At 40.6% G+C, this 15,568-nt stretch overlaps 1 protein-coding gene across 1 annotated transcript in view; it reads right to left on the bottom strand.

The window, feature by feature from the left end:
* The window catches only part of itgb4 (integrin, beta 4), a 41,624-nt gene that overhangs the window by 9,685 nt on the left and 16,371 nt on the right, over nucleotides 1-15,568 (bottom strand). The window contains exons 14-33 of the mRNA XM_059324664.1: nucleotides 14,062-14,165; nucleotides 13,163-13,258; nucleotides 11,885-12,017; nucleotides 11,590-11,715; nucleotides 10,058-10,176; nucleotides 9,938-9,971; nucleotides 9,642-9,836; nucleotides 7,978-8,081; nucleotides 7,835-7,893; nucleotides 7,668-7,691; nucleotides 7,412-7,560; nucleotides 7,080-7,259; nucleotides 6,745-6,893; nucleotides 5,898-6,105; nucleotides 5,486-5,800; nucleotides 5,150-5,328; nucleotides 4,873-5,053; nucleotides 3,328-3,465; nucleotides 3,053-3,235; nucleotides 2,323-2,451 (exon numbers count right to left, since the gene is read on the bottom strand). Coding sequence (XP_059180647.1) covers nucleotides 2,323-2,451; nucleotides 3,053-3,235; nucleotides 3,328-3,465; nucleotides 4,873-5,053; nucleotides 5,150-5,328; nucleotides 5,486-5,800; nucleotides 5,898-6,105; nucleotides 6,745-6,893; nucleotides 7,080-7,259; nucleotides 7,412-7,560; nucleotides 7,668-7,691; nucleotides 7,835-7,893; nucleotides 7,978-8,081; nucleotides 9,642-9,836; nucleotides 9,938-9,971; nucleotides 10,058-10,176; nucleotides 11,590-11,715; nucleotides 11,885-12,017; nucleotides 13,163-13,258; nucleotides 14,062-14,165 — 2,805 coding nt within the window. The remainder of the gene's footprint in view (nucleotides 1-2,322; nucleotides 2,452-3,052; nucleotides 3,236-3,327; nucleotides 3,466-4,872; nucleotides 5,054-5,149; nucleotides 5,329-5,485; nucleotides 5,801-5,897; nucleotides 6,106-6,744; nucleotides 6,894-7,079; nucleotides 7,260-7,411; nucleotides 7,561-7,667; nucleotides 7,692-7,834; nucleotides 7,894-7,977; nucleotides 8,082-9,641; nucleotides 9,837-9,937; nucleotides 9,972-10,057; nucleotides 10,177-11,589; nucleotides 11,716-11,884; nucleotides 12,018-13,162; nucleotides 13,259-14,061; nucleotides 14,166-15,568) is intronic.

Genomic DNA, 15,568 nt, shown 5'->3' with positions numbered 1-15,568 from the left:
ATCTAAAAGGGCACATCAGAAAAAAAAAAACATAGCTGCAAGGAAAACAATTTACAGCTGCAAGGAAAGGTGTCATCATTGAAACTGCCCTGCAAAGATGAGACTGTATTTAATTAAGAAGCCATTATTTCCATACAGCCGCACAGTAACTAAGCCTTTCCACACACCCGACAAGCTGCCTCCAGATCACTACCTCCCCAGTGGGATGGAGAGAGGACAGACAGAGACAGGCACCTGGAAAAGCCTGCCCCTGATCATCAACTGGAGGTGGGGCAGTTGATGCCAGTGCTCCTCTCTGGCCAGGTGGCGGGAGGACAGGTGTGATAGCTGCCAACTCGGAGGCAAGGGGACAAGGACTGAAGCCCGAAACTGAGTGATTAGACAAATGTTGATATTTTCTGAAATCGCGAAGGCAGAGAGAAACGTCGGTTGCCTTTGTCGGGCACCTGGCTGGCCGTGCATTATAGCTGTCATGCTAGCTGCCTGTCTGTCTATCTGTGGCTCTGACGGAGTAGGCTTCACCTTGCAGGGCTCTTTGGGCGTAGCTCGGGTGGGGGGCCTCATCTGAGCTGGTCTCTGTGTCTGTGCTGAGCCGATTGGGGATGACGTCCACTCGCTTTTTCCATGACACCTTACGGAGATCCAGGTTGGACCCCACCAACTTGACATATTTCCAGCCTTGTGTTTGGGGTCATAGGGAAGAAGCAAGCAGGCCAAGGATAGATTTGTAGCGAAGAAGTGTCAACGGTTGGCTTCACTACACATTACTACAAAAAATGGTAACACTTTACAATAACCATCATTTATAAATGGTAAGCAGATAGTTTATTAATGTTTAATCATCATTTATAAACCGTATATAGACCATTTAAAATGGTAGATACATCATTTATTAATGTTTACCTAACTAAATCATTTATAAATGGCAAATAGATGGTATATTAATGTAAGTTTATAGTTACTGTACCATTAACGAACAATTTAATTATAATTAATAGTTCATTAATAGTTTTAGTTGCACTCATTCTAAAAATTTTAACACCATATTAAGTATGTTAATGATTTTGAAATGATTCATATACCTTTAGGAAATTGGTTTAAAACAATAAAGATTAGATATGTATAGCACTTTGTAAATGGTTAATAATTGGTTTATAAACCATCTATAAACATCACTTAGTTGGTTATTGTAAAGTGTTACGCAAAAAGCTATCAAACCCATAAATGTGATACCATAATATATAGTTATACGTATATATAGAGACTGTATCCCAAATCAGACACCGTTCATTACTGTATCCCAAATTGGACACATCTGCAAAGTCGCACTTTCCAGTGATTTCACAGTCAATCTACATGTGAACTTTCATTTATGTACATGGAGATTTACATGTCTAATTACAATACGAAAGTTAATCTGATGAATAATTCACCGGCGTTAGCGTCCTTTAGCCGACTCTGGTAAACCCGAGGCTAACGTACACGGTTAAAACAATATACGGTAAGAAAGATAAGAAGTGAGACTTTAGTTTCACCCCATTTAATTAATTGGAAACATAAACATGATCATTTATATCAGTAGTTAATGTGAAATTTTGATAGAATCTTGAAGAAAATTGAGCCCGATTTGGGATACAGTTACGTTATATAAACTGTAAATATGTCCTAATTATCTTGTAGGCGAAGAAAAACATTATCTCCCAGAGCAAACTGACTAAGAGCAAAAAAACGGCTGCAGAAAGCAAGAGAGTGGCAGCAGATTTAATTGGAGGGAAGGTCTTGCGGTTTGTGATCGTAAAGCACTTCTATTGCAGATATCTACGGATGTATTGGAAGCACATTTTGTCGCTGCCTGGCTGGGGCGTTGCCTGCAGGAAAAGCTGCCAGATAGAAGTAATTAAAAAGAAGGCAGAGCCATGAGAGAGATGCCATCACTGAGCTCTTCCTTAATGTCACAAAGAAAGAATTAGAAAAGCGGCAGCGAAGGTTTTTAGGAGGAGGAGGAGTCGATTCCTACAGCACAGATATATCCACAGTGTTGCTCACTGCCTCTGCTTCTGACAGGGCATTGACACCACGCACATATTGCATAAACACGTGGGCTAAACACTTGGCTACAAGAACAAAGCAAGACGCCTGGGTGCACAGAGAATGTCGGCTGGAATAATTGGATCCATATTACAGTGATTGCTCACTCTGTAAGTCTGGCAGTCACAGCTATCTTTCCACAGACAAAAAACGCATCGGAATAGAGCACTAGCACAATGGGTTTACACTGTCAGCTGTTATAATAAGCTCATGGTTTTGGCTCCAGGTACCCACCATCACCAGAGACGCTGGGTGTCTTGGAGCCTGCAGGGGACTTCATGACCTCATTGCTGTACATCAGGTAGCTGTCATACTCGTCACCTGCCTCTGCATCCACAATAGGGATATCTGGAATGATGGGAACTATAGGGACAGAAAGAGAAGGAAATAGAATTACGTTATTAGGAAAAAACACATTGACTAGAAGTGTTCTTGAGGTGTTTTTTCCCGGTTGCTTTTAGAATAGATTTGAAAAGGTATTGTTTGTTTTTAAAGCTCTTAATGGCCTAGCCCCTCAGTATTTGACCGAGCTCCTTAAAATCCACACCCCTGCCAGAACACTGAGATCCTCCAGTCAGCTGCTACTGGCCACCCCTAAAACCAGACTTAAAACCAAAGGGGGTCGTGCCTTTGTGGCTCTGGAAGAACCTGCCCTGGCACATCCGATCTGCAGGATCTTTTGAGGTTTTTAAATCCTCCTTAAAAACACACTTTTTTCTCCCTGGCTTTTAATCAAGTTTAAGTGGACATCTTGCAAAAACAAAATTTTATTACATTTTTAAATTTCAAATGTATTTTATTATATTTTTATTTATCTATTTTATTCTATTGTTGCACTGTGTTTATGTATTTTAGTTTTTACCGTATTTCCTGCAACTGTGATATCTGTACAGCACTTTGGTCAACCCCAGCTGTTTTAAATGTGCTTTATAAATAAAGTTTGACTTTGACTTGACTGACTTACTGGAAAGCGGTCTGGTAGGCTGTGATGCCAGGTTGATGGTGGCATCTCTGTAGGGGCCCCAGCCTATGCTGTTCATGGCGCGGACCTGGTACTGGTATGTCTGGGCGCTCTGGAGGTTTTCAATCAACATCATTCGCTTCTTGGGGTTGTCAATCTTTACCTTCTTAGCGGGGCCCATTTGCTCTGTGAGAGGGGTATTGCGTAATGATGAAAATTGCATGATGCAAATATTTGTACAGAAATACAACATTTCCTCTTGTAGGTTGGACTCTTACTCATGTCATCATCGATGGGTGTGTAGACGACCTCATAAGCCGTAATGTTGCCATTGGTCTCTGCAGGCTCTGCCCAGCTGAGCTGAGTGACAGTTGGACTGATGACATTAAAGGCCAGACGTCCAGGTTCACCAGGCGCTGGAGAAAAACAGGAACAATTTGTAAGTTCAAACAAAGCCTAGTTATAACCAAAGTGCAGATTTACAGAGAGGGGTCTGGCTGCAGACCTGCACTGTCAGGACCGGAAGTTGCAGACCTGCACTGTGAGGTCCGGAAAGTGATTTGAAGCCTTTCAAAATAAAAGCGAGTCTACCGGAAGCACATATTTTTCGTTCCCCGTTTGAAGTGTGGAGACCACACGGTGAGTAAAGGTCAAGTGACAACAACTTTTCATCATATGAAGAAACAGAAACAGTCTTAATCACTAGAACGTTACGTTGCACACTATACATTACCCTGAAAAAGTTATATTAATTTGAAAGAATCAGGTTTTGGACTTTTAAAAAAAAAATTATATATAAACATATTTACACATAAAATGTATACATAAAATAAAGACCCAAGAAACAAACACGGGGAATGAAAAATACATGCTTCCAGTAGACTCACTTTTATTTTGAAAGGCTTCAAATCAACTTGAGGACCTCACAGTGCAGGTGTGCAATGAAAGGTCCTGACAGTGCAGGTCTGCAGCCAGACTCTCTTGGATTAACACATCACCGTATTTAATTTGCACCACACAAACTAGATCTACAGTATAAATATTAACGCAGAGTATCTACCAGGTGTAACCGCAGCATAGCTAACTGAGTAAACAAACAAAACCAATGTCAGCTTCCTAACGTGACTTTTACCTGTTAAAGTCAGCAGTAATAGAGGTTAAAAAAAATTAGTAACAAGCTTGTTTAAATAAAATAAATTACACATTACAACATTATTCAATTAACTTTTGACTAATTTAACAAAAAAAGTAACAGTAGCTTGCTATGGCTGCCTCAGTTGATTAGTTTGTTTGTGTTCAAGGGTTTGTTCAGATTCACCAAATTGGTAATAACACCAACAAGCTAAATGATCGAGGCAGATTGACAAGTCACCAACACAGTGAATTTTTATTTTATTAGAATTTTGACCCTTTCCATTTTCTTATCTTCATCAAAGGTACTTGTAACATTTCGGTTGCCTAAAAATAGCTAGCATTAACGCTAGCTGCTAACTTAACCATCCTCTCGTCCAAATATGGTCACTTTTGTCTCCAAATAACATGTGACACTCAAGGCTTCAAAACCACTGGATAACGTCAAGTAAGCTGTCTATGGTTTTTTAATGGTGCCATCTGGTTTGGTGAATCCCTAGTTTGTAAGGTCTTTGTCAAAATGATGGTGGTGATGATGGATATTAGAGGAAAATCAAGCACAAAAAGACATGAATTCTCTCTATAAGTTAAAGATTTTTGTCATACTCTAATTTTAACCAGGGGTAACCATCTGGTGGTATCTTCTGCAGAGCCTTTCATAAACAGCAGTTAAATTAATTCTCAGTAATTACCATCCTCCAGTGTTTGACAGGGAACCATGTCGGTATAGTGGCCATCACCCATTGCATTGTAGGCGCACACTCGCGTCTCATAGTCACAATAGGGGTACAGGCCAGTCAAGTCAGCCTGAGGAGTCTTCACATCTAAGACCTGGGCATCTTTCTCTGGGTCGCCATAGATCCAATACTTTACCTAAAATAAACAAGGAAACAAAGATATGGCATTTAAGAAACACATTGCCAAATGTCAGTGATGGTTGTTGACTCTCAGCATGTAGATTTAATGTACCTTGTACCCCAACGGGTTGCCAGGAGGTGGGTCCCAGTTGAGGTGGATCTTTCTAGGTCCAGTTGCTTTGGCCTTAAGGTTTGCTGGGGAGAGAAGATGGCCGCCAGGAGAGGTTGCTTTCTGGTTTATGTAGCCCTTCTGTTGCAGGGGGACACTTGCTTTTGTAGGAAATTTGGTAGCTGCAAGAAGTGTAAGAAGTTAAGAGATGGAGAAAAAGAGACAGACACCAGATACAGTCCCTCAGCTTACAATGTTCCCATCTCTCATCAAATCTGAAACACCACACCTTCAGATATGATACATTTTTGCGACAAATGGGTTCACATTGTGTCTTACCATCAGTTACATTGACGATGGTGGTCTTCCTCTCTCCGATAGTAGCGTTGCTACTTGGCTCAAACAGCTCCAGATGGAAGGTCTCTGGTTGGATTGGGCCAGGGTGGGACTTTGGGTCGATCACAATGTTCTTCTCCGTCTCTCCAGGATTAAACTTCAGAGGGCCACTCAAGTCAAAGCGCTGGGCCTTCTTGGTGCGCCATTTCACTGTGGCAGGGCTGTCTGGGTTGCGAGAGCGTACAACAGGGATGGTGTAGGTTGGGTCAGATGTGCTGAAGTTCTGGGTGCCCTTTTTAAACATCATCACACTGGGCTCTGGATAAAGGAAGATAATGGGAAGTTATTAGTTATTAGTGCTTTAGGCAAGAGAGAGGGTAGACACATGGATGTAAAGCCTCTTGCAGCCTTTCACCTGGTTGGTCTGCAATGGTGATAGTAGTCCTCGGGTAGCGTCCCAGCTTGGAGCCTTGCCGTGGGTTACTGAGATCCATGACAAACTGCTTGACCTGTTTCTCTTCAAGGAGGCCATCTTTGTCGCTCAGCTCCAGCAGACGAACAGGCACTATTTTCTGGGTCTCACCAGGACCATAGCTCAGGTCTCCTTCCATTGCCACATAGTCCTAAAACACATTAGAATAACTGGTCACGAATGCAGCCTGTATCTCATCAGTGTCATTGCAAACTGGCTATAGTCTCTGAAGGCTCTTTCATTTAACAAATGCCAAAGAAAATTCAGTCAGCACAGAAAGAACAGGCTAGCACTCTCTAAAGCTGAAGACTTGGACTTCTTTAATGAACTTTGCCACATTCTTTTTATTATTCTATATTAACTAAAGTAATAATCGTGTACTATATTTAAAATTTAAAACAACACAACCCCCCAAAAATTAAGCCACAACATCTTAAACTTAAGGCTTTGAGTGACAGGCGGCTGCCCTTATAGGCGGTTCTTCGCCATCGCCTGCCTCAGCTCCACCTCTTTGCCCCTTTTTTGGATAAGCCAGGATTTCGGAGGACCACATAGACTACGTACAAATTTAAAAACTCCATGGTTATTGATACTGCGGCTCCACCCCCCACAACTGCGTAGACTCTTGCTCCAAATGGCATCATTAGTGCAAGAGCAGTGCTCATATCCAGGATATTTTGGCTTCCTTTTTGTAGAGACTTGTCCATCTTTATATACAGTCTATGGTAACGACCCTCCAATATTTTTGCAAGTATGATGATACCGAGGGGTACATCAGTACACAGCTGACCTTCTTATCCTTGGCTGTAAGGTCCCGTGTGCGGTAGGTGACCTGTGTGCGTCCATCTTCTATGATGTCTCTGCTGATCGGGATGTTGGCCACTGCATCCTGCCTGCTGTAGGTGTAGGCCGGCTGGAGGAACGAGAAGATATTGGTGGCTGGGGAAGAGGAAAAAGTAGAATCTATTATGAGGACCTTTTAATGAACATTATACACTTTCTCATTAGTTCAGGCCACAGGAGCTCTGAGGAGTGGATCATCTCATGTTCTGTTTGAAAAGGTTTACATATAAAGCTAAAAAAATGGATTTTGAAGTGCAAATCTACAAGGTCAGATGTTGTTACCTTGCTCTTTGATGACAGTGATGTGGACCAAACGCTTTTCAATCTCAGCAATGCCCAGTGGTACATCAACGGCCTCCACCAGCAGCTTCTTTTTGTCGTCGTCTTCATCCTTGACAAAGAGCGGCACATGAACGTCTACTGACTCTACACCTTCTTGGAACTCTATGGCTCCCGCAGCCTCTGCAGAGGAAAAGCAGATGAGTCAGGAAGATTTATAGAACTCTCGATAATACAAACTGTTCAGTGGAGATGAAAAATGGATCAGCTTGACTTTGCAACAAACTTTATATCATAACTTTAGTTTGATCCATATTAGAAACAATGCAAATCACCTCTGTCTGTGGCCACAGTGTAGTAGCCTGGCACCACTTTGAGATCTTGCATGTTACCAGACTGGACATTTTTCTCAGTGAGTTTGACAATATCAGGGAAGCTGCTGCGTGGCGCAGTTAAGACGGTGTCCATGATTGTGTAGTCCTGTCTGAAGAGCACAAGAGGGGCGGGGAAGTTAGACATCCATGACCATCAAGTCTTTCAAAAGACAATTAACTCTAATCTTGTCTTGTCTTGTATCAATCACAAAGTTACCTTTTTCCAGCATTTCTCTGCATTCTGCAAGAACCAAAAACAGTTGATTTAAAGACCAGACACGCAATTTCATTTTTTGTTTTCAATATAGAATATAAAATGGTGACTGCAGAAACAACTAAGAAACATATTGTATGTCACTAGACATGTAGTTGAACACATCCTACCTGAATGAGGTTTTTTGCACCTTCTGGGCGCCAGGAATGTGTTTGTACACCTCATTTAGCTGAACAGAAGAACAAATACAGCAATAAGCGATTGAGTCATAATTAAAACACATGTGGCTACCGATGAACTAAAACACGCTCACGTTATCGGACACTTCCTTGCGGAGTTGTTCTGCATCTCTGGATTCGGCGCGAGACAAGTTCTCAGAGAACAACCTGTTCAGCCGGAGAGAGACCGGGTACTGGACTACAAGGGGAAGCAAATAGAGATGAGAGTTGTAACTTGTATCATTCAATCTTTAATGTCTTTGTAGTTCTGATTTTTAAGTTGGTTTGTATGAGGTACATCCATAGTCAGTGTATTACTCAGAGTTGATGGCAGTCCAACCCCAGTTTGGAAAAGCAGCTTTACACTGATGTCAGACAGCTCTTTCCAACCGGACACTGAAGCCAATAGGTGATCTGCTCAACTTCACTATATAAGTGGTAGTGGCTCAGAAAGTACCTGCCTTGGTTAGGTTAACAGCTCCTGCTCTGCTGACTGCAGCTGGGAGAGACTGCTGCGGAAGGACTAGGCCGCTTGTGAGTGCTTTGGTACGGCGCCTACTACTTGTTAAGAAGAGTAACGAGTCTCCAAAAATCTCCAATAAAACCAGAAAAAGTTGCCAGATTTGTCGCTAGTTGCTTTTTTGAAAAAGAGGGGTCTGAATAGTCGCTAATAATAAACCTAAATGGACACTGCAAAAAAAAGGTGTGTCTAAAAACAATATAAAAACACTAAATCTGAGGGAAATGATCTTGCTGCATGAACAGATAATTTCACTTGACAAGATTTCTTAAATTAAGATTATTAAATCATGTTGTAAGATTAAAATAAGAAATTAACTCTTAAAACAAGATAAATTAAAGCTGCAAGCAGCGATGAACTGGCCCGAGCAGAGTGCACTGACAATTTTTTGTTTCTTACCAAGCGAAAAAAAACTTTAGATTTAGAAGTGTTGGATAATTTATCTTGTGTTAAGAGTTAATTTCGCTAGAGGAGTCTGAATAGTCGCTAAATATAGCGACAATGTCGATAAGTTGGCAACACCGCTTGCCGATTCGGTCTGCTGTCACTATTGAACTCCGCTGGTTAGCCGCTTCAAAAGTACCTGTATGGGAACAGAGGCTGAGGAGAAATAACTAGTGGGCGGAGCCAAAACACTCAGCTGCTTTCCAAAAAGTACTCAGAAAGTACTCAGTGGAAACATGCCTATTATCTCCCGTCTTTGCTCTCTTCAAAGCCACCAGACTACATTGACAACAACAGTAATTTTACCTTGAACAACGAGGTGTTGGCCCTCGCTGCCTCATTTGGTTAGTTAGTACGGTTAGTTTTAAAACACTAAAGTCACTCGATAACACAGATAAATTAACTTGTTGGGGCATCAGTAGACCAACGACTCCTAAAGTTACTGTTTTTGTCAATGGAGTCTGGTGGCTTTGCACAGAGCATAGAGAACGGCTTCAGCTCCCCCCACATGAACTTAAACAGGCCGGTCTTATGGCAAGATAAAGCAGTGAAACACAGCACACACTTAAACTGATTTTTTTTAGATGTTGCCCCATCTACAGCAGTACATTGCTTGGCTTCCGTATCAGTAGTCCTGCCTGCTTCTCTGAAGTGGGGGCTTGTCGACTACCAACTTAGGTTAGCAATACACTGATTATCGAGAAGTACTTCATACAACCCCGCTATAAAAGTTCGAACAATCCCTTTAACATGCAGTAAGTCTGTTTAGTGTTGCTTTAACATTTGATCACTTACTGGCTTCTTTAGGGTTGGGCTTGATCAGAGCCTGGGGGTGGTTGGCATGTCGGTGAACGTTATCGGTAACCTTCCAGCGAACCACATCGGTTCCTTTGGGTGGGCCGGACCTCACCATTGGCGTGTCCAGATGGTCTGAGGTTAGCAGAGACTGGCGGAGCATATACTCATCTTCCTTGAAGCCAACCGTGCGACCTGGAAAGAATGCAACATAAGGTGACTCAAATTTAACATGGTTCCAACTGTAAAAAATAAAGCATTTTGAACTATACTGTTATGTGTAGAATAAGCCTTACCTCTCCGACAGCAAGGCAGCAGTGCGAGACAGCTCTGTTTCAAGGGAAGACAGAAGCCATTACTTCCAGTGAGACTTGGAAAGGTTCATCATTTAATGGTGTAAATGTGATGGTTTATACCTGGCAGCAGGTTTTGCAGCAGGGGCAGTATTTCAGGCAGCAGAGCAGCAGAAGTGCCAGCAGCAACAAGAGGAACAAGAAGAGTGGGAGCAACCACAGGAGGCTGGCAGCGGGACATTCTGAAGGTTCAACACGAGGAGAGTAAATAAACTCAGAAATTCAGCATACAGAACACTGCTGCCAGAGGTTTAACTGGCTCATATTGTCATTGTGCTGGATTACAGTTACAACAGCTGCCATTTAATTACAATGGTGTCTAGCCATGCATATCATTTTGGTTTTAACTATCCAGTTTTTAAGATAGCTATCCTCTGCCAGAGATGGTGTCATCACATAGTTCATCCGACAGAGCATGCTCTGATTTATAATCCTGGCAAGCAGCACAGAATAAGACAAAAAGCTGCTCTCAGTGATGTCAACTCTGTAGTGTCAATCAAAACAGGGAAAAGAACCTCTACTTGATAACATAAATAGGAGTGTAACCGTGAGGCTACTTGTATACAGTCATGGAAAAATTATGAGACCACCCTTGTTTGCTTCAATATCTTGTTCATTTTAATGTCTGGTACAACTAAAGGTACATTTGTTTGGACAAATATAATGATAACAACAAAAATAGCTGATAAGAGTTTAATTTAAGAGCTGATATCTAGACATTTTCCATGGTTTTCTTGATAATTGGTTTGGTTATTATCAAGAAAACCATGGGAAATGTCTAGATATCAGCTCTTAAATTAAACTCTTATCAGCTATTTCTATTGTTATCATTATATTTGTCCAAAGAAATGTACCTTTAGTTGTACCAGTCATTAAAATGAACTAGAAATTGAAGAAAACAAGGGAGGCTCTTTTTGTTGTTATTCTTTTATTGTTATTATTATTATTATTATTATTATTATTATTAAAATTATGGTAATTTTAACTCCCTAATATTGGTATCTGCATTGGTAGGGCTCTGATGGTTTGTGATGATGGCTGATGCTATTACTATTACTATTACTATTATAGACTGTGTGGGTGTGGTTTGATCAGATTTGATTGACAGTGGCCTGGCATCATAAGCAGAGCCAGACCCACAACTGTCATCAACTTTTGGTTTAATTCTAGTTGGTTCATGTAACTATGTGACATCCCAGAACAGAAATTGCTTGTTTAAAACAACCGAAAAAGTGTTTGAGTGAATTTTGCGCATTGCTCAAAGTGAGAAACTTGCCAATTTTTCATGTATAAAACTGGTGGTGCCCTAGTGCTCTCTTGGATGTCCCTGTGGTAGATAAAACATGATTTAGTGCCCTCCAGTGTGCCCTGTAAATGGACAAAACGTGATAAAGTGCCCTTTTTGTGTGCTGGTGCCCCACTGCATACAGCAGGTGCCCTTTTTATTATTTTCACCCCTGCCCCTCAAAGTGACGTGTAATATCTACTTTTAGCACGAATGCTAAATTCAGAGAAAAAGCACAAAAATGACAACAGGAGAGTGTTCCATTAAATGATACTCAGAGCATATGTGGCATATATCCAATCCAGCTCACCTTTCTTTTCGAGCACCTGGACCTCCAAGGTTTTAATTGTTGGATCTTTAGACTTTTCTACAGTGTAGTGGTACGTACAGTCGTCATCCTCATCACGGAAGCTGCACTTTTCAAGCACCTTTTCCTCTAAAAACACATGCAGAGTAATACATTATCATAGGAATTACTGCTATGAAAGCAAAGTGGAATCATCATTACATCCTAAAAGACAATGAGAAATGTGTGTGCAGGAAAGTATGTGGATGATTAAATATTGAATAAAAAACATCATTTGGCTCTTCTTAGATTTGCCTACCTTCTTTAAGTTCATCCACCAAAGTAATTTCAAAGGGACATGCGTCACAACTCTTTTTCTCTTTCCTCTCTCCTGTCTTCCAGGCCTTACACTGAACACAACTCCTTGTAGCCTCACACCTACCCAACTGGGCCTGAACAGGACACACACATTGAAATGGTGAGGTCAGGCAGGGCTGTGCAGAAACATGTACTAAGACTACAAAATCCTAAATGCACACTGCAAAAAAGGTGTGTCTAAAAACAAGATAAAAACAGTAAATCTGAGGGAAATGATCTTGCTGCATGGACAGATAATTTCACTTGACAAGATTTCTTGAATTAAGATTGTTAAATTAAGGCTACGTTTACACGAGGACGGTCTGAACAGAAGACGCAAAAGTGGCGTCGCGTCTTCACTTTTTATTCCTCGTTTAGACGAGCATTTTTGGGAGGAAATCTGCGTGCATACGGTGACGCAAAAGTGTGTGAAATTCGATTATATGCATGCCAGGCGGCATCACTTAAAGCGATAAGAGCATCTTTGGGCATGCAGAAGTTTTCACGCCACACATTTTCATCAGCTACTCCTTCCACAAAGTTCTCCACCATCCACTACATCTCCCAGGTCTCGTTCACAGCCGTCTGGCTCGCCTCCGACAAATTGGTGCATCCTAAATGTGATAGAGGTAATTACAGATCCTTCTCTGTTCACTAATACTATCTGTACATATCCTGTACATTTGGTGGAAAGACTCCTGTAAGTTTATTAGAGCTGCCAGAGCAGCTTGAAGGTCTGACGCATGGAAATAATCCCACGTTTGTTTATTTCCTGTACTGGAGCATGTATGTGACGTAAACACATACGTGACGTGAGCAGATCAGATCAGAGTTTTGCGTCTTGTCAGTGTAGACGGACACGCTACGGCGGAGCGTATTTAACTTTTCCACTTTGGAAGGTGGTTTCAGATTTTTGCGTTTTTAAGCCCCAAAAACGCCGTCACCGTCTAAACGAAAGGCACTTTCGATAAAATACTTTGTCGTTTTTACCCGCGAGCGTCCTCGTGTAAACGGGGCCTAAAACTGCAAGCAGCGATGAACTGGCCCGAGCAGAGTGCACTGCAAATGATTTGTTTCTTACCAAGATAAAAAAAAAAATAGATTTAGAAGTGTTAGATAATTTATCTTGTTTTAAGGTATAATATCAGACAGTCAGTGTTGTTGAAAAAGCAAAAAGCGTGACTTTTGCGACATTGCGTTGGAGTCTTAAGTACAAGTTTTATACATTACATCCACACACCTGGAAATTTGGCTCACAAGTTGCAGTCATTTGGATATCAGAGTTGAAACACTCGCAGCGGCCGCATACACATTTACCTTGCCCGTTGCATACAACCTGGAACAAACAAAGACACAGTCACGTACTTCCATGTAAAGTGATAAAAAAAAACCAAGAGATCTACTGAATAAGAACTGCCTTCATTTGCTCTACTTTTCACTTGTGTTGCCTTGTATGACATACTGTGTTGAAATCTGGGGAAATGCGTATAAAACAAACCTAGATCCAATAATTAAACTGCACAAAAGAGCTATTAGGATAATAAATGAAGTTGGATACTGTGATTCTACAAATCAGCTTTTTATTAGATCACACACATTATAATTTTTGGACATTGTATATTGAAAAACATTAGAAATTATGTTTTCAAGTGGTAAACATGTCAATTCCTGTTTGTATTCAAAACATGTTTAAATTACGGCAGGGGATTTATAACTTAAGGGGGTTGCTAATGTTTGAAACTCACAAAGTCAGAACTAATCTCAAGTACAGATGTGTGTCAGTTTCGGGTGTAAAATTATGGAATGGACTAAATGATGAAATAAAGATGTGTGATTCTATGTTAGTTTTCAAGAAGACTTTAGAGTCTAAAATTATCAAAGGTTACAATGAAATTTGATTGAATTTGATTTTTCAGTTTAAGCTATCATGTGTTTTGTAATGATGTGAATCATAGTTAGTTAATGCAAGATGGTAGAGGAGAGGCAGAAATAAGCCTTGGGGCTTCAGACTGTTCCTTTTTCAGTTGCTGTCTGATGGATTCTTTTGTAAAAAACATGATTTTGTTTATTTTTTTTAACCGAAATAAAGCATTCATTCATAAGTTCATTTAAAAACTAAAAAATGTTGTATGTACTCACGCCCTTGGAGTCCTGACAGGTCTGGTTGCTAATGGGGCACTCACAAGCTTTGCCCTCCCAGCCCTTCGAACACGCACACTGACCCATTACACAAGAGCCGAGGCCTGAAAAGAGAAGAAACAGTAACATTTAACTGTATTAGAAGTGGTAAAACATTGATGCATTTATAGTGTCACTAGACATCATACATATATCTAAACTGTTTTTAACATGTTTTAACTGGCCAGCTAGATGGGTTATATGTAGGTAAGTGATGTGATACTTATTTCTACATGTATTGATGATGTCATTTTTATGCTTAAAAATCATGATGATATATCTGACCTTTGACCCCAAAAATGTAGTTACTGCACTCAGGTTTTGCTGTAAAAGGTTCTAATAGTAATGCAGAAACAGAGTGCAGTAACTACAATGTTGTTGTCTTCTTTCAGCTTTAATATTTTGTTTTCAGTGAATAAACATTTTCAAAATGGTTTGTTATAAGTGTATTTAAAAGTGTTTAAAAACTCTATTCAAATGTGTGCATATTTTAGACTTAATATTATGAAGTAATGTTCTATTTTAGTTCTATTGTCTTAATATAATTATCTCTTTTTTTTACTTCATCACTATGTAGATAATAATTTCCCTTTCAAATAAACTTATAATTAGGGACCGAGCACTAACGGTGCGAGGACCCTATTGAAATTGGTCCGTTTCTTATTATTATTCTTCTCCCAAATGAATCGCCTTTTTGGGGGCTTTATCATATTCAAAAACTCACCAAATTTGGAATATACATAAATCAGATTTGAAATTTACGTATTCTGGTATTCGTGGGAATGGACCTTGCAAAATGACTCACTAGCGCCCCCTCAAAAATTTCAAAACATCCTCACAATATAGGTTTTTTTCACGTAGACACACGAAATTTGGGACATACATGTATCATGGCAAGACGCACCAAAAAGTCTCATGAACCCATACCCTAAAACATACAGGAAGTCGGCCATCTTCGATCGAAAATGGCGTTTCCTGCTGTTTTTGCCTATTTCCATGCCGCATACTTTAACGAACTCCTCCAACAGATTTCATCCAATTCTCTTCAAACTTGGTCCGTAGCCTCACAAAGCCTTTGGGATCAAAAGTTGTATAAAGCTTTACCGCCGCTCACACTGTGTGGGCGTGGCATGGCGCCAAAATATGGCGTCTCCCCATAAAACACGAGATCGTTATAAGTTTTCCATTCTTTGTCCGATCTGGTCCAAACTTCTCATGCTTCATCAGAGTCCAGCCCTTAATACTTCTAAATGACAATATTTCATAAAGCCCCGCCCCTTATGCTATATCCACGCCCCCTTTCATAAAATGACCACGTTGCATACTTTACATAACTCCTCCGACAGATTTCACCCCATGGACTTCAAACTTGGTCAGTACCATCACAAGGGCTTTGGGATCAAATGTTATATAAATCTTTACCGCCTGTCACACTATGTGGGCGTGGCTTGGCGGCAAAATATGGCGT

The sequence above is a fragment of the Centropristis striata genome, chromosome 21 (assembly GCF_030273125.1).
Source record: "Centropristis striata isolate RG_2023a ecotype Rhode Island chromosome 21, C.striata_1.0, whole genome shotgun sequence".
Lineage (NCBI taxonomy): Eukaryota > Metazoa > Chordata > Actinopteri > Perciformes > Serranidae > Centropristis > Centropristis striata.
Note: the sequence above shows the minus strand (reverse complement) of the source record. Positions and strands in the feature narration are given on the sequence as shown.